Consider the following 19,169-nt stretch of genomic DNA (forward strand, 5'->3'; position numbering starts at 1 on the left):
AGAGTATCTAATTAAAACCCCGGCACAGAGTTCAGTTAATGAAGACTTGTCAGCCTGCTAACTTGCCATGTGATTTGGGGCAATATTTGGTATGAACAAGAGGTCTTTAAGCTTTTTTTTCTCCCTGCTTCTTTGAATTATCAAGAAAAGTTTATTGTTATTTTTTAGGGGGTACAATGTATTTCCAGACGATAGGGACATATATAACATACTGAAGAAAGTTTGTTGATAAGTTTTTATGCTTGAAACATTAATTGCTCTCGGTTACCTGGGAAATAATGAGTCTCAAAATGATTCACAAGGTTTTTACTCTATTTTTTGTTTCTTTACCAATGTGCTTTAAGTTAACCTTCTGACTAATACTTTATAATTTATTTCAGTTTAAATGTTTTACGTTAGATTCTGAATAATTTGGGATATTATTTAACAATTATGTGTAGTTATACGTTAGAGTTGGTAACATTATTGTGCATCGTTTGAGAAAAGTGCTCTTTTTGAGAGTGTGTGTGTGTGTCCTTTTGGAACTTAGTTTTGCATTTTTTTAAAAGTCATGCTTCATGTATTACAGTAACTTGTTATCATTTGAACATGCTAAATCATAACTGCAATAGTAGAGGTAGAGAAGGCATCAGAGCCTTAGGGGGCATATCATAATCTATATTTTTTCCTGTATAATTGTCTTTGATACTAGTCCCTTGCTTTTTGTTTTCATTAATTTGTTTCTTGCTTTCATTCCTATTCCTTTTGCCATCATTCACCTTGATGTTTTTCTTAAACTATTAATTAGCTCCTTAACTTGTCTTGGTTTCCTTCAAATCTGTCTTCCATGGCAATAATTATGCTAAAGCACACCACTTGAGTGTATTATTCTATTGTTCAAAATGTTTCATTGTTTTCCATTGTCCACTAGATTCCTCTGGACCTTTCACAGTTAAGCCAGTTACCTTATTTATCCATCCATCTGTTTTATTCATTCAGCCATATTTATTGGGTTTCTTCTATGAACTAGACACTGCTGTGCTCTGAGGATCAAATGATAAAACAATCAGGAGCTCAGTCCCCTTGGGTCTAATTGAGGAGAGAGACATTAATAAAGGCATCATGTGTTAAAAGTAAAACTGCAATGATCATGTATCCTACAAAAGGGAGGAGTATGTATTGTGAGAGCTTTTAATAAGGGCACTCTGGATCTAGTCAAGAAGGTCATTGAAAGCTAAGATTTGAAGAGGTGAGGAGGATTTACTATCCAAAAAGTGGGAAGGATGATCATACCAGGTAGAGGCACTGTACAAAGGCTCTTCTCCCAAAAGGAGTATGTTTTGAGACTGAGGGACTAGAAGGCGGCTAATGTGACTTGGAGCATAAAAAAAGAGAGATCATTGTATAAAATGGAAAAGAAGGTTGGGATTGACCACACAAGGGGTTTTGAGGCCATGCCAATTAATGTTATTAATATGAATGCAATAGGAAGTCATCCAAGGGTTTTATTTAGAGGTAGGGGGTGGAGGAGTGAAAGACAAGTGGATGTTGGAAGACCAGTTAGGCATTGTTGCATTAGTTCTGACAATAGCTTGGTCATGGAGGTTGGTGATAGTAAAAGGGATAGAAAGAAGCAGCAGTTTCAAGAGATATTTAGAAAGTTAAGTCAACCAAATTTGCTGACATATATTTCATTTGGGGGTATAAGGAAGAGGGAGATGGCTTCTTGCAAAACTGGATAGATTGCGGTGCCATTCATTGAGCTAGGGAATCTTGAGAGAGTACCATTTGGGGTGGAGGAAAATCATGAGTTCAGTTTTGAGCAAACTGAGTTTGAAGTACCTTTGAGCCATCCAAGAGGGAATGGCAAGTAGGCAGAAGAATATTTTGGTGCTCAAAAGAAAGATCTAGGCTGGACATAACCAATTGTAAGATATTATCTGAGTATAGGTAGTAATTGAAACTGTGAGTAGGTGGATTGAGGGTTTAGAGTATAAACTGGCCAAGGCTTAATACTGAGCCTTGAGCGTCAGCAGCATGTAATGGCTAGGTATTAGAGATTGAGGGGAGGATCGGGGTGGAAGACAGAGGAGCAGCCGAAGAAGCAGAGGGAAGCCATGAGAATATTTTAAGGTGAAAGCCAAAGGAAGAGTATCTTTCTAAAGAGTGGTAAATAGTTTTGAATGCTGCTGGGAAGCTAAATCTGAAAAATCTTCACTAGGTTTAATGACTCCTTTGGTTATCTATTTCTGTGTAACAAATCATCCTAAATCTTAGTGGCTTAAAACAACAACAGTTTATTATTTCTCAAGATTCTGTGAGTTGGCTTCATTCATCTGGGGGCTTAGCTGGGGCTGGAACACCCAAGATGGCCTTATTTACATGTCTGGGGCTTTGGTGCCCACTGTTGCCTGGGCACCTTGCTTCTTGTCCCTGTGACTTCTGTCTCTCTGTAAGATCTCTTATCGGGCAGTGGTCTAGTTCAAGCTTCTTTACCTGGCGACTGGCTCCCAACGGGCTGGCAGTGAAGCTTCGAGTTCTGTTAAGACTCAAGCCTGGAACACTTTGACCACACTGTCATCTACCACCGTGGCCAAAAAAAGATCTTTGATGACTTAGTGGGAGTTGTTTTAGTAGAGTTGGAAAGACTAGGAAATGATGAGCAGATGAAGAAAAATTCCTTATCATTCCCCTATATTTTCTATAAACTTGACCCAAAATAGGCTACTAATTTCCTGAATGCTTCCTGTTTATTTCCTCACATGCTCCTTTCCGCTAAATATTATTCCTCTATCTCCACCATATTAAAATGTTACCCGTTCTTTTTTTTTTTAATTTTTATTGGAGTATAGTTGATTTACAGTGTTCGTGTTAGTTTCTGCTGTACAGCAAAGTGAATCAGTTATACATACACATATATCCACTCTTTTAGATTCTTTTCCCATATAGGTCATTACAGAGTGTTGAGAAGAGTTCCCTGTGCTATACAGTAGGTCCTTATACGTTATCTTTTATATATATATATATATATGAAAATCTTACCCATTCTTAAAGGCTTTCTTAAAATCTTCAGTTTCTCTCCTTTGTATGTTGATCTCCAGTAGTTCTGAATTTTAATTTAATTTTTTATCCCAGTATTTGTTATTTCTTGCCTTCTATCTTTTTGATCATGATCTTCACTCTGCATGCCCTGCAATCTGCAAAAGGTTGTAGATTCTCAGTAAACTTTTCATTCTTCAAACTAACTCAAATGCTACTTCCTCGGAGAGCCTTCGCTGGTCCATCCCCCAAATAATCAATTATTCCTCTGTACCTCATGCATACTTTTACTATTGTACATATCATAACATATTATAATTAGTTACATGTTCTTGAAGGTAGGAGATTACAGTGTCTGCTGTGTTGCCTTTCATTAAATAATTCCTGAGTTATAGCTCGATTTGTGATCCCCATTCTTAATATTTAAGAAAAATGCCCCACATGATAACAATTAAAAATTTTGTATTAATAATGACCTAATTACTTTTTTGATACTGTGCCAAGTTCATTGATAGTAGGCCAGTGCATTAAACTATAAAGACAAGTTTTGGTTTGGTGTGTGAGGTAAAACATTTTTGCAAGAAAGAATATATGATCACACTCTTTGTATCTCTAAATTCTAAGGCTAGAATTTATGAGGTTGTATTCTGTGTGGCCTCAGTAGAAGTATGTCCATATGTAAATTCTCATTGTGAATATTGTACATTGAGCTCGATTCAGGAGTTGTTAATGGCTTCACCATATGGAATGGTTTTTTCTCTACCCCCTGCTGTAGGTGTCAGGCAAATTTTTGCAGCTCGTGTCTTTATATCCTCTATGTGTGGGTACATACAAGGGACATAGAGATCAGCTGGTTTCATATATCGGGGAAGGATAATACTTCAGCTCTTGCAGATAGGACTAGCTGGTTCTGCGACCCACCACAGTATGACAGTGGAATCTGTGTTTGTGTGTTTGCATCCATATCTATGTATGGTTTGGGCTGGGGGGAGCACAAATGTTGTTGGCAGGACACTGACTGGTGCTTGTGTTCTGCAGCCCTCATTCTGCTCCTCGTACTGTACTACTCTAGTCCTTTCCTTAGGCTGTGGGAACGGGACAAATACTATGGGGGGGACACAGAAAAGAATCAGATCCCTCTCCCTGCCTTCTCTCAAACTGGAGAGGGATAGGCAGTCAGGGAAGTAGGTCATTAAAACTTAAGGTAGGAAGTACAATTATTAAAGGACTTATAATGAGTTACTTCAGTAATAGAACCAGTTGGCAGAATATCCAGCTGCAAGCGGAAACCTCCTAAGAGTTGGTACAGATCAGTCACCTGACTCTCATGATGTGATCATCATCCAGGAGTGAGTTAGGTTGTGTGCCAGGAGAAATCCGTTCGGGTCCTGAATTAAAAATGTTTTTAAAAGAAATTTCTTTTATCTTCTTTCAGTGTTTGCTGACTTTTATTTATTTATTTTTTACATTCTGCAAATGTAAAAAACAAGTAATAACTTATGAGAATCCTGATTATCTGAAGTTTTATAATTGGTTATCTTAAAGTGAGCTAGCTAAAACGTTATCCAAATCTTACTTATTTGGCTTGGTAGAGTCCTTATTAAATCCTGAAATAATGCCATGCTTGTGGTAGGCACTCACAGAATAACTGAATAAAATTTAAGTTGATCTTTAGTCCAGCCTTAGCAAAATCACAAATAATTAGGGTCTGAACCATAAACAAATATGAAACAAATTAAGGGGAAGTCACACTATTATAAATAAATAAATTTTGAGTATGCCTAATGATAGATAATCACCTTCCTAATCTGCCCTTTGTTTTTCATACCTATGGAGAAATATTGTCTTCTTTTTTTTATAAGAAATTGAGGAGAGACTCAAAGGTGAGAAAGGGCAGTAAGATAGTTATCCAAAGGAAAGAAGGAAAAGTAGGACAGTCTTCCTCAATTTAAATTAAAGTTATATTTCCTTTTCTGTCAGCTACCAAGGTAATTATATAAGAAATCTGGAATGGTGAGATCAATAAAATTAACCATTTAAAATAATAATATAGAAAACCTCAATTGTACTCAAGTAAAAATAAAACTTGGTTAGTATAAAGTTTTCTGTGTTTATTAGTCCATTAGTCCGAAGCTTTGCAAAGTATAATCTTATGAAGACCCTAATAAAGACCAATAATGTCAAGGTTATGGGAAAGTTACTGTATTATTGAATTACACATGATTCATCCAGTTCTTAAAATTTTCAGTCCTTCTTTGATGCTCTAAACTTGATTATACAGCAGGGGTTATTTGAGTCTGTATTCTCTCTTGACACACAGTCTTACATTGCAACTTCTCTGTAAAATGGGGATAATAATAGTACCTACCCCATTGGTTTGTTATAAACATGTTATAAATATGAAAAGCTCCCAGAATGTTGCTTGACACATACATAGTGAGTGCTCATTATGCTAGCAGTTATTGTTTATTTTTATTGTTGTTATTACCCATGTACTTGAGAACTGGAAGTGAATAGCAAGAGGGAGAAAGTGCCTCTTTTCATCAAAGAGTAACTGGGGGAAAAGCATAGGACTGTGCTTTATAAAGACAAACAATCTAAAATGTTCATAACATTTAGTAATTAGTGGTTCAAAATCACCAGATTGATTCAGAAATGGATGATTAAAATTTTTTTCTAAAAGTAGTTATTTTTATAATTAAAATTTTCTTTTTCCACTTAATAGAATTAGTTTATTTTTTACATTAATATCTCAACACTTGATCTTTTTAAATGCAGATTATGATTTCAATAACAGGCAGTACAATGCAGTGTTTAAGAGCACAGCATCAGGGACCGGTCTACCTGGGTTTATATTCTGTCTCCTCATCATTTACTGTGTACCTTCTGGCAAGGCTCTCTGTGCCTCAGTTTTTATCATTTGTAAATAGGAATGTGTAGTGCCTGCCACGTTTGTTTATTTTGTAGATTAAATGAGTGTGTGTGTGTGTGTATACACACACACACACACACACACACACACGTATGGTTTAGAACAGTGTCTGCCAAATAATAGTTACTACTGTATAATTGTTGTTGCTAATGACAGTTTTTTTTGCCTCATCAGACATACAAATTTGAGTACTCTCTTACTAAAGTTTCCTGTAATTAAGTCTCAGAAAACGGCTTTTATAAAACTATTTTCCTGTCAAGTGTTCAGAAATAAAAATCCTAATAAATATTTTGATAGCCAGTACTGTGATTTTCTATCTTCTTCTTTCTGTTTGTCAGCTTCTCCTTAAACACATCTCTAAAACCAGTTCCTTTAGGAACATGATCCCTGTCCTCAGAAATCTTGGGAGTTAGTGGGACCATATTTTATCATGCATCTTTAAGTCCTCCAAATCCTAAATGCCTAATATTGTAGGGGCATAAAAAACGATGAGAGAAAGCAAACATAATTTTCAAGAAATATTCTACTGTCTTACGGTATATTTTAATAGCCAGTTAAGTATAAGCAGAACTCTGTGTTAATGTCCTTATAAATGTCTGAGCTTTGGGGCTAGTGATTATATCTAATCTACCTTTTATTGAGTTGAGACGTGTATGAAGTTTTCTTGTGTTTAATTTTGTTATAAAATGACAACACTGTTATAAAAGAGATATAGATAACTGCTTGAATGGATAGTTTACTGTGTTTTTGCATATTAATATATTCTAATATTCTGGATGAGAGTAAGTGATACAAAAATTTCTGCCATATTTACTCATTTTGATTTTTTTTTTTGTTGAGGATTTTTAAAAATTTAGTGAATGGAAGAGAACATTGCAGATAGTTAAGTGCCTTTTCTTCCCTTACTCAGTGTTATTTCCCTCCCGCTTCCCCATCCAAGCAGCAACAATTATCATGAATTTGGTGTGTATCCTTCCAGTTCATGTTTTTTTACTTTTCCTATATGTGTATGTTATACACATATAAAACTACACTAAGTAATTGTTTAATAGTGCATATAGATGCTCTGCTCTATGTAGCATTTTGCATCTTGCCTTTAATTTGTATTATCTGATGATTAGTGTATTTGAGCATCTTTCTACATATTTATAGGCTATATGAGTTTCCTCGGGCATTATTTTTTTTTTTGCCCATTTTTAACTTTGGGAATTATCTATTCATATTTATTGCACATTTTTCTAGTGGTTAATTTTATGTTTTTCTACTTGATTTATGTGCTATTTGCCTTGATTTTCAAAGTCCACATATCCAGAAAGACCTCCCTTGGTGATTATAAGACATTGCTAGAATTTCAATTGTAGACTTTAGGTTTGGAGTAATCCAACCCTCCTGAGAATATTTTTTCACTAAGGTTTTTTATCTTTTTCCTGTCCCTGTTTGCTTGCCCTTACTCCTTCCTATTTTACTAGCACATTTCAGCTATAGAGGAGTTTTTCCCTGCCTCTTTGGTGATGAGGGAGGGTGGTAGTGATATGGAAGGCGTAAATAATAAGAAATAGAAAAATGAATAAAAATTTGACAAGTTTATAAAATTGATATTGCTCTGTGTAAAATATGCTTGTGACCCTTGGCTTTTTGTTTTACTTGAAGTACATTCTAGATCTAGCATTGTGCAGCCAATAAAAAGATAATGCTCATCACTATCTGATTGGGGTGTGTGTGTGTGTGTGAGCATTGCTTGATAAGTTGTGTGTGTATGTGTACGTGATTTGGGGTCTGTTGTTGTCCTATCCACTACTTATTTATACATGAGGCCTCTGCAGTGCTGTTATCCACTGGATTCTTGAGACAGGTCCACGTATCCATTACTTTCCAGAGCTACTGCATTAACAGTTGAAATCTTCCTCCAGTGCCATTGGTGATTCAATATTTATCTTCTGGCAGGGTGTGGTGATAGCAGCAAGGTCTTGGAGTTCCCAAGCTGTTTTGCAAGTGTCACAGAACCTTTGAGGTTAGAAAACCTTCCTCAGGGAACACCCTGGCCCAGATTTCTTAATTTAAGAGTCCTTCCTTATTATTGCCTCTGACTTCTGCCTTAAAAGTAGGATCAGTGCCAGGAGAAAAGCTCTTGACTCTTGGCCATGGGCACGAAATCTTGGCTGGTCCTGATGTAAGAATCTTGCAGCAGATTCTCTTGACATGAGTCTTTTGGAGAGAGGTGCCACTTTAGCAGAGCTTTGCTAGGAATTCTCTTCTTAGAATTGAATCTGATTTTTTTTTTAATGGTTTGATGTAAGTCATTGAAGAAACTTGAGTTCTTAAGTCAGTGTAGAATGACTTCAATCCCTAATTTATCAAGTTCAGAAATCTTCAAGGTGAGAAATAGAAAGGCTGTAAGCAATACAATTATGTCTTGTTTTTGACAAAAGTAGTATAAACTCTGGCAATTAATTTGAAAGTGATCATTTTATTTTATTAAGAAAAATTTTTATTGGAGTATAGTTGATTTACAGTGTTGTGTTAGTTTCAGGTATACAGCAGAGTGATAATTTTGAAATGTGTTCTGTATTTTAAAGAAAACTCCAGTATTTGTATAAATCAATCCCTGAGTATGCTGATCCTGGGTTTCATTTCTTTTTTAAAAAGTGTTATAAGTGATAAAGACTTTTGTTTTCCTAAGCACTATACCATCACACTTAAATATTATTAGTAATACCAGTAACATGTATTTCAAATTTTCCTGATTGTCTTATAAATCTTTGCTCTTGATTGTTTTGTCTCATATTCTCTAACAGTTCCACCAGCCCTCCCCACTCCCACTCTTTGCTTTTTCGTGCCATTGATTCATTGGAGAAACCAGGTCATCTGTCCTGTAACATTCTGGATTTGACTGATTGCTCCCTATGGTGGTGGATAACTTGATCCTGTATCGTCAGTTGTCCCTGTAAACTGGTGGTTAGAACTGAAGGCTTGGTTAGATTCAGATTCAACCTTTCCTTCCCTTTTTCTTTCCTTCCTTTTTTCAATGTTATGTACTTCACATCATGAGGCCCATATTGTCTGGTTGTCCCCATTTACTTACGCTAAGACTGATGTGTGGATCTGTTGGTACCTTGTGACTGTTGGTTCAGAGGTACCCATTAGAATCACTTTAAAGTGTTTAAAAATTCTTAAGAATCTTGGATTCTGATTGAGCAGGTCCTAGAGGCATGGGGAGAGGCATAGATTAAAAAACACATGGAAGAAACCCCCAAACCCTCTACCTTTACTCAGAAGTAGTAAGAATCATTACCTTTAATATATTTAACATGTAACTAGAGTGATAAAATTTACTTTTAAGCAAATGCTTTGGGAAGATATGTTTCGTATGAAATGAAGCATATTTAAATCATTAACTGTGGAGGTGTTTGAGGCTACTGTGGTGTGGTAGAAAAAAATACTGACTTGCAGGACTTCCCTGGTGGGACAGTGGTTGAGAATCCGCCTGCCAGTGCAGGGGACACGGGTTCGATCCCTGGTTTGGGAAGGTCCCACATGCCGCGGAGCAACTAAGCCCGTACGTCACAACTACTAAGCCTGCACTCTAGAGCCTGTGAGCCACAACTACTGAAGCCTGCGCTTCTAGAGCCTGTGCTCCACAACAGGAGAAGCCACTGCAATGAGAAGACGGTGCACCGCAACAAAGAGTAGCCTCCACTTGACACAACTAGAGAAAGCCCGCGCACAGCAATGAAGACCCAAAGCAGCCAAAAATAAATAAATAAATACATAAATTAATTAATTTAAAAAAAAAAGAAAAAGAAAAAATAGTGACTTGGACCTGGGAGGCCAAATCATTTATTGTCTCTGAGGCCCATTTTTTTTTTTAATCTAGAAAATAGGAACCCTAAGATATTTATCATAGAGTTGATTTAATGATTAAATGAAATGATTTATTTAGAAGCAGTCCAGCACCTGGTGGTGAGTTATGTTGAAATCTGAAAAGCATTACAGAAAGCTTGGTTTTTTTAAATGATAGGAGACTCATGACTCATGATGTAGTTTTAATATGTGTCATTAATGTAGCCTTTTTGGGAGAAATAGTGTTGGAAATCTTATTGTTTTTTTATTTCCCCTTACTTTCAGCTCCATTTACCTCTTAATTCTCCTTTGCCTGGAAGCGAATTGACCAAGGAACCTTTTCGTTGGGATCAGAGACTCTTTGCATTAGTGTTGCGGTTGCCTGGCACGATGTCAGTAGAATCAGAGCAGTTGACAGGTGTGCCTTTAGATGACTCTGCAATCACACCAATGTGTGAAGTGACAGGCGGTAAGTTCTTTGCTGGCAGTAATTCAGTGACTTAAGCAGAGTTTATCTGAATGTTTTAAAGTGTGCATTTCAAAATCTCCATGTTTGTTTTTGTTCAATAAATTAATATTAGAAGTTAGTAGACATAGATGGTTTTAAAACTACATTGATGAAGGTCTTTGATTCGATTTGAATAAGATGTGAATACTATTGGGTTTGATAATGCATGATATTTTTTTTCTAACCATATAGAAAATGCTGGTATTTGAAGTTGTTAAACTTATATTCTTATCTACAAAGATTGCTAATGATTTACAAATGCCGTAGAACTTTTTTCTCTGAAAAAATGTTTTGAGAATCATCTCATTATCCATGTAATGATTAATGCCTGGTTAAGTACAGTTTTCCCCAGAGGCAAAGAGGAAGCTAGATAGGTTAGAGGAAACAGGTAGTGAACTCTTAGCCAGCTAGTCCAGGTGGTCACTGTGCTCAGTGAACATTAATGAAATTCTTGAAACAGAATATGTAAGAGACTCAGAACTTTTATAATGTGGAATTGGTTAACAGGTGGGTTAAATTCATATGGATATGGATTGAGTGCCTGCTGTGTACCAAGCACTGTTCCATGCTTTAGGACTTCCATAGTGAATATGACAGGCATGGTATTCTTGCTTTCATGGTGCCTTTTAGTTCTTGCTTAGGGAATTTGATACTAAAATGTCCAGGTTGGGCATACCACTATTTCATCAGTGTCAGGGGCTGTGACATAGTCTCCATACACTGTCAGTGCTCTATTGAGATTCTATCATAGCCAGCTATGTAAGTTAAAGGAAAATATAAAGTCTAATTTATATTTTAGGTGCCTTTCTTCTAAAATTCTGTGGATTTTGGAGATCTGCAAATTTCACAGACAAAAAGCATATCCCATATAGATAGGTATGTGAAGAAGATAAGTTAGAGAGAGTGGCAAAGACATATATACACTACCAAACGTAAAATAGATAGCTAGTGGGAAGCAGCTGCATAGCACAGGGCGATCAGCTTGGTGCTTTGTGACCACCTAGAGGGGTGGGATAGGGAGGGTGGGAGTGAGGGAGACGCAAGAGGGAAGAGATATGGGAACATATGTATATGTATAACTGATTCACTTTGTTATAAAGCAGAAACTAACACACCATTGTAAAGCAATTATACTCCAATAAAGATGTTAAAAAAAAAAAAGAAGAAGAAGATAAGTTAGAAGAAGATTCCGAAATCACCGTTGGTAATATCTTTCAGTGACCCAGAAAACTTAGTTGGTCAAGGAATTAGGGAGCTTTCCCCAATATATATCCTGAATCTCTCCTGACATAGTGGTTTATTTACCTTTCTTCATGCTCCTGCTAGCAACAATGGGAAGCTGGCCAAATGTCACTCACCTTTCCATATTATATGAATAGTATGTTTTCTTCTTTATTTTCAAAGAATGTTGGCTAAAAAAAGTTTTGAGGATAAAACACCAGAAAAGTAGAAATAACAGAAAAGCTAACATCCACTGGTGTTGTACTATCCAAACATGTAATCACTGCTAACAATTCTGTGCATTTTTAAACTTGATGATAAGAGTAGTGTGTGTACATTTATTTTTTCCATTATAGAACAATTCATGTTCATTAAGGAAAAATTGGAAAGAAATTTGCCTGTGTTGCCAAAATAATATTTTGTTATATTTTTAATGTATACTTTAAAAATTATATAATTGTCATTGTAAGCATTTTTCTTTTATTATCAAGTAATTAATGAATACTCTATGCCAAATAACTGTTTTTGATCCTGGGAATACAGCAGGAACGATAGACAGAAAGCTTACATTTTTGGACTGTGTGACAGATGAAATCATGTAAAATGAATAAATAATATTTCAGAGAGTTCTCCTTACTATCAAGAAAAAATTAGGGTGAGGGTGCAGAACGTAATGAGGCAGAGAATGAGTATTCCTGGGAAGTCTTTTGAGGAGGTGACTTTTTTTTTTTTTAACCATCAACCTAAAGGATATGCTTACCCCAGTTTGAATCAGTTTAAAATATTGCATGTCCTTGGAGATTATTATACTCTTTGTCTAAAGAAGTAAATAAAACAACAGTTATTTATAAATTACATTTGCATATCTCTAACCTTGATGTTAAAGTCAGTTGTTTGAATAGGGATTAAATCAGCCCTGGTTGTATCTTAAAAATATTAATCCCTCTAAAATTATTGTTACAGCATGTTCATCAACCCTCTCTCTTTTTTAGATATTTTAGTTCCAGGTGTACAACATAATGATTTGATATTTGTATACATTGTGAAATGGTCACCACAGTAAGTCTAGTTAGCATTTGAACAGAAATCTGAATAATGCAGTAAGCCATACAAAGATCTAGGTAGAGGAAATAATAAGAGAAGGAACATGCCCCATGTTTTTGGGAGCAACAGCAAGGCTGATATGGCTGGAGGTTTTGTAGGGAGAAGTAGAGAGTAACAGGTTTGTTTAGAGGGGTAGGCAAGGGCCAAGTATTGAATAGCCTTTTAGGCCATAATGAATATTTTTTATTTTCCAAGTGTGATGAGAAGTCATTGGAGGGCTTTTTATAGGAGGTGACATCTGATTTCTGTTTCTGAAAGATCACTTCAGCTGTTGGATGAGAATATACTGTAAAGGGGTGAGAATGGAAGCAGGGAGACTAGAAGAGATGATAGTACTTTGATCTAAAGTGTTAGGTTTGGAGGTGGTGGGTGAGAGGTGGTCTGATGGAAAGGAGATACTGAGGGCAATGAGGGAAGGAATCAAGCCTGATTCCTAGATGATTCAGTTGGCCTGAACAAGTGGAGGTGAATGGCTATGCCAAGTACTGAGATGGTTACTCAGAGGAGAAGCAGGTTTGGGAGAGGCGCAGGTATGACATCAAATTTTAAAAATGCCTAATAGACATGTTGGTGGAAGTATTGAGGATAAAAAGCTTTTTATAAAAATTGTAAGACTTTTCTAGATTAAATAAATTTAACTTTCTTAGCCTGTATAAGGACTGTTGCCCAACTTAGAAATGTTCCTTTTGTCTCTTATCCATTTTACTAAAATGCTAATCTAGTATACTCTGGGAGAAAGTTTTTTTTTTTTCCTTTGTTTCACTTTACTGCCTTCAGACTCACTATGTTTAGATTTTTTTGCGGGGGGATCCTCTAACCACAAGTGAGCCAGCTTCTTGACTTGAAAGTATGTACTTTTCTCACAAATATTATTAGTGATCCCAGAAAATTTATCCTTCAATACAAGGTGTTAAACATTCCAAGAGGTGAGTTTTGACATAAAGAATAAGAGAAACATGACATAGGTTATAGGTTCACTTTGTAAAGATGGCAAAATTTCCTTTAACTTTCAAAAGAATTAATGAATTTTTGTTATTTTCTAAGTGACTCAAGTTTGTTTATTCTCCAATTTTCATAAAATGTCTTTGTTAGTAATTTTATTTCATACTAAGATCATAACCTCTTATATTTTCCTAATCAATTAGTTGATGACACAGGTTAGGGGAGTAGAGAGGATTGCCACAATTTTATACTTAAGAACTTCTGTTTTTTATTAACATCTTGGGAATATGCTTAAATATCATGAAATAAGATATTGAACCTTTATATAATCTTCTAAATACTTCCTGTGTTAAGACGGTCAGCCTTTTTATGTATTGTTTTATGTATATGTTTAAATAGACTAAAAAAATTTTAATTTGCCAATTCTTTCAAATAAGTGTGGTTCCATATAGGCTTTCTATTTTAAATTAACATCATGGTTTTCAGGGAAGAAGGTATATCCAGATGAAAGTGTCTAATACTTTGTAAGGGTTTGAATCTTGGCTGCACTACTATACTAACTTGAATAAATTAGTTAATCTCTCCATGCTTTAGTTTTCTCATTTGTAAAATGGCGAAAGTAACCAATAAAATTGTTGCTAGGATTGGATAAATTAATAGAATGATTAGAATAGTGCCAGGTACATAGACACTCAGTAATTGGTGAGTATTTTTATAAGTATGGCTCTTATTGTTGTATTCAGGGTAAGCCATTTGTTATATGATGCTTGTTATTCTAAGCTGACTCTGAGGATTTGAATCACTCTACTGCCTAATGTTCTCTTTTCTGAGTAGCCTTTAGCAAATCACATGTTGAGTGTAAATTGATATGAGTAATTTGATATGTCAAATATAATAATATAACGTGTTTGGTAATAATTGGTTGAATTTCTTAAGGAATAGGACTTTTTCGTATTGAGCTTATTGCAAATAACATTGTAAGATGTTTGATAAAAGATTTTTAGTTGTCATGGTTTTCAGCACTGGTCTAGATCAGTACAGATAATAGAAATATAAGTTATATATATAAATTTTATAGTGTCACATTAAAAAGAAACTGATAGGGAATTCCCTGGCGATCCAGTGGTTAGGACTCTGCACTTTCACTGCTGAGGGACTTGGTTCAGTCCCTGGTTGGGGAACTAAGATCCCACAAGCTGAGTGGCGCAGCCAAAAAACAAAAACCACCAAAAAACTAAAAAGAAACAGGTAAAATTAATTTATATAATATTTATTTAAATCAATATATTCAAAATATTTCAACATGATATTGGTAATTAAAAATTACTCAGGTATGTTATAGTTACTATATATCTCAATTTGGACTAGCCGTGTTTCAAGTTTTCAGTAGCCATATGTGGCCAGTGGCTGCAATATGGGACAGCACAGGTCTAGATATATTTATTGAAAAATCCCTGTTTAAGAATTCTTTTCACTGGTATTTTTTCTTAATCACTAGCATTTTAATGCTTCTGAACTAAAAATTTTATAGGTTAAAATATTCAAGAGGGAAATTCACTTAAGATAGGTAATTTCTAAGTATGTAAGCCAAATGAAATTCAGAGAAGCACATGCTACTATCTATATATTAAAGTGCAAACACTTAAAATATGCAGTACCTACCAGCAGATCAATTAAATAATTATTGAGTATCATCTATGTCCTTAGCATTAATCTTTAGTGATAATACTTTTGTTAAGCAGGAGTAAGATTTTGGGGGTTCGTTGCCATATGTTGCGTATGTGTAATAAAGATAAATTGTGTTGGAAAACAGTTGGAGATAGTTTTTTTTAATTTATATATATTTTAAAATCTCATTTCATGTAATACATTGTGTATATATGTAATGATTTTTTTCATTGTGGTTTGTTCACACAAAGATTTCTATTTTCCACATACCTTTAATTACACAGAAAAATTTACATACTCTCACAAAATGGAATTGTTGATTGATTGAGAATAGCTATTTTTGTTTTGTTATCCTTCTATTAGATAATGAAAAGGTCAGACTTTTATCATTGGACTTTTGTTAATCAGTATTGTCAAAAACCCTACTATGGTTCTTTTTTGTTAAAAGTAGGAATTTTTGCAACTTTATTCTTTTATTTCAGGCCGTTCATACTCTGTATGTTCTCCAAGAATGCTTAATCAGTGTCTGGAGTCCTTGGTGCAGAAAGTACAAAGTGGAGTGGTAATAAACTTTGAGAAAGCAGGACCAGATCCTTCCCCTGTAGAAGGTATTATTGTACTTCTCTTATAGACATTGTAAACTGGCTTTATCAAGTATTCAACTTGAACTGAAAAATTACTATGATTTGGCCTTGTCAATGTTAAGGCCAGATTATTAAGATGACAAAACAGCTGTTGGTAAAGAGGGAAGATTAAATAGGAAAGTCAAGGTAATATGACAGTGGTTTGGTAGCATCGCGTTTTTATATTGGTTGTTCATAGCCTGAAAATTTATAAGCGCCAAAACCCTTTTTAAACATTTACAGATTAGCATATTTCCTTTTTAGTATTGTAATGCTGACTCTCTCCAGTATATATGCTTCTTCCATGTCCCTTAATTCACAAGAGTGTTCAACCCTAAGTGTTTATTTAATTCCTTAGCTACATTTTTTCTAAAGATCAGACTGATCAGAACCAAATGGTTGGTGTGGTTCCCAAAATGAGAAACCAGCCTTTGCCATTCAGCTTGATCCTTTAAAGTCTAGCTGAGCCCCACCTGGCTTTATTCTAATATTTTGTGATCATGAACTATTTATATTAGACAGAGGGTATAAGGAGTTTTACCAGAACCAATGGACAGTTTACATCTGGACCTTCTGCCTTGTATGATGTAGCTTATGACAAGAATTAGAAAGTCATTAATGGCACTGGCAGAGGTGATCCACTAGAGTGGGTAATTGGGAGAAGAGAAAGGTCATAGAGATGAGAAAGTGGTACCCTCAGAAGGGATTATAGGGAAGGAGCAGAAGACGGTAAGATTATATAAATCGCATACTGTGTCTGGTTTAAAAAAACAAACTTAAAAAAAAATTGAATTGTTACACATGGAATATATTTATTTTTAAATTATTTTAGGACTTTGCTTAGAGTTAGGCACTAAGTAAATGTTTACTGAACTGTTAAAGAGAGTTACTGTTTTCTAGAATTGCTTTAGATTAAAGGTAGGCACCTCAAATCTGGATTTGCATATTAACTTTTCGTTTTAGTTATTAGGCTTTAGTTAAAAAGATTGATTTTAAAGAAATATTCATTTAGCAATACTTACCTAGTATTTACTAAGCCAAGCATGATGGTGAAGAAATTGAGTGTTTGCCCTTATCATCTAGTGGGGAAAACATGTCATTCGTTAAACAAGTATCTACCATAAAGTATGTTTTACATATTCTGATTGGACAAGCAAAAGATGCTGTGGGACCTCCTTTTACCTATTGAACTCATAGTTGGAATTTGCTGATGTTACTCTCTAGTGAATTCTGATATAATCTAAATGTTAAGCCTTAGTCATGATAGTATTCTACCATTTAAGAAAAATAGGAAAATCCAGAATTGAACAAGTATTATGACATTTTCACTAAGTAATAGTAGATATAATTTAACTGCTTATGTTTTTCCTTTAATGATACATACTTTGCTTTGATTTCTTTGCCGTAGATGGGCAGCCAGATGTATCAAGGCCTTTGGGATCTCAGCCTTGGCATAGCTGTCACAAACTCATATATGTCAGACCAAATCCTAAAACTGGGGTTCCTATAGGTCACTGGCCTGTTCCAGAGTCTTTTTGGCCAGATCAGAATTCTCCAACACTAGTAAGTACCAGAGAGACTGTGACTTTGTAATGTAACCGTTAACTGCTTTTCCTACTAGTTTTAAGTGCTCCCGTCAGTTAAGGGTGTGGCTGTTGTATAGGAATTAGACAAGCGCTCAAAGTGCACTGATGAGCTGTTACTTGCTTAAGTGTACTGTATTGTTCATCAGGAAGTAATAGAGAAGAGGCATCTGTCTCCTTTAGAATCTAACATTATGCTTATGCTTTTATTATTGGCATCTGGTTACAGAAGCATAGATATAACAAGAGCTTCTCTTTGGATTCTAAATATAATGTAACATGAGGATTTGTCTCTGGGACATAATATACAGTTTAAATGAAGGCTTAGAAAATAATTCTGATGGTTTGCCTGCAATCTTTTAGGACTTAGTCTTAGAAATTCATGTTGACTTGCATAGTTTTAGTTATATTCAGTGTTTTCAGTCTGGAGGTTTAAGGTAGCAAAGATTTTCTGGTCTTGTTTATAGGAATTATTTTTTGAAACAGTGAGGCTTGTTGAATGATCCTGGTGAATTATCAGTGTTCACTGTATGGTTCTTGTAATAATAGGGTAAATTTATATAAATATCTATTAAATCTTGTTAATACCCTTTTTTCAGATTAGTGTTTTTTGTAGTAATTGAGGATGCCATGGGATATGACAGTGGTTCTTTTGATGTTACCTTTAGAAGATAAGAGTTGTATTTCAAAGATCATTAAGCAGTCTTTAGTAATGTTTCATGCAGCTATCATTTATGAATTAAATTGAACTCTTTTTGAAACCTTTTATGTTTTAAACCGATATCAACTCTTTAGGATAATTTTTACTTTTATTCTACACAAGGTCTATAAAGTGATATTTCCTTTATTCATTAGGGATTTAATGTAGTACATGAAATTAAGTTTTTATACATTTCAGTGAGGTATCGTCTTTCTTTTTTGGATTGAACCATCATAGTTTTTTAGTCTGGCTTTAGAGAAGCTCTCAATTTCTTTGGTCATACTACTTTCTCCTCTAGAGCCCTTTCAAAATTCTTACGGACCAGATATCATATTTATATGAAATATTATATTGTTGGTTATTCATTCTATTATATTTATTTAACACCTACAGTAGTTAAATAACAAGTACATATGGTACTTGTTAAGTCCTAATAGGAAGAAATCCAAAACCAGTATCACAAGCATTATCTATTAATATTGCTCTAGTGGTCTATTACAAATTGTTACATGCCATAGAGGATTTTGAAGTGTCGGTAGGATTTCAGTTGGAGGAGGAAACTGTGAGAAAAAAGTATGGAAGTAAAAAAGAACAAGGTGAATTTAGAGGAATGGAAAGTAACTGTGAGGATAGGTGGGCCATAATATATATGTAGGACATTGAGAGAACTATTAAATAAACCAAATTGCTTATGACTTTACATGCAAGGTTAAGGAATTTGAGCTTTTCTTAATAGCGTTCATAGAACTGAAGACATTTTTAACAGAGTGTTCCTTTAGGAAAATTAATCTGGTCGTTGTTACATGAACTGGAAGGTAAGCTATTTACCTAGAGGGCTATTGCTTTGGTTCACTTAATATAAGAGTTTGAATTAAGATGATGGAAGAGAGAATGATAAAAAAAAAAGATAGAGAATATTAGAAAGAACTGGCAAAATTTAGTAACTAAAGGATATTTGAGGGGAAATGAAATTTTTATAAATAATAGTATTTCATATAAGAAATATTGATACTGAAATTAAATGTGATTT

The 19,169-nt window shown here is 34.8% G+C and overlaps 1 protein-coding gene across 3 annotated transcripts in view; it reads left to right on the forward strand.

Moving 5' to 3' along the window:
* Window positions 1-19,169, forward strand: part of INTS6 (integrator complex subunit 6) — a 109,478-nt gene that overhangs the window by 48,988 nt on the left and 41,321 nt on the right. For all 3 annotated transcript variants that reach the window (XR_009516838.1, XM_059996126.1, XM_059996125.1), the window contains exons 5-7: window positions 10,076-10,259; window positions 15,716-15,841; window positions 17,265-17,419. Coding sequence is in view for 2 of the 3 variants with exons in the window: in XM_059996126.1 (XP_059852109.1) it covers window positions 10,076-10,259; window positions 15,716-15,841; window positions 17,265-17,419 (465 nt within the window). In the remaining variant the exon portion in view is untranslated. The remainder of the gene's footprint in view (window positions 1-10,075; window positions 10,260-15,715; window positions 15,842-17,264; window positions 17,420-19,169) is intronic.

Source organism: Delphinus delphis, chromosome 18 (assembly GCF_949987515.2).
Source record: "Delphinus delphis chromosome 18, mDelDel1.2, whole genome shotgun sequence".
NCBI classification, from domain to species: Eukaryota; Metazoa; Chordata; class Mammalia; order Artiodactyla; family Delphinidae; genus Delphinus; species Delphinus delphis.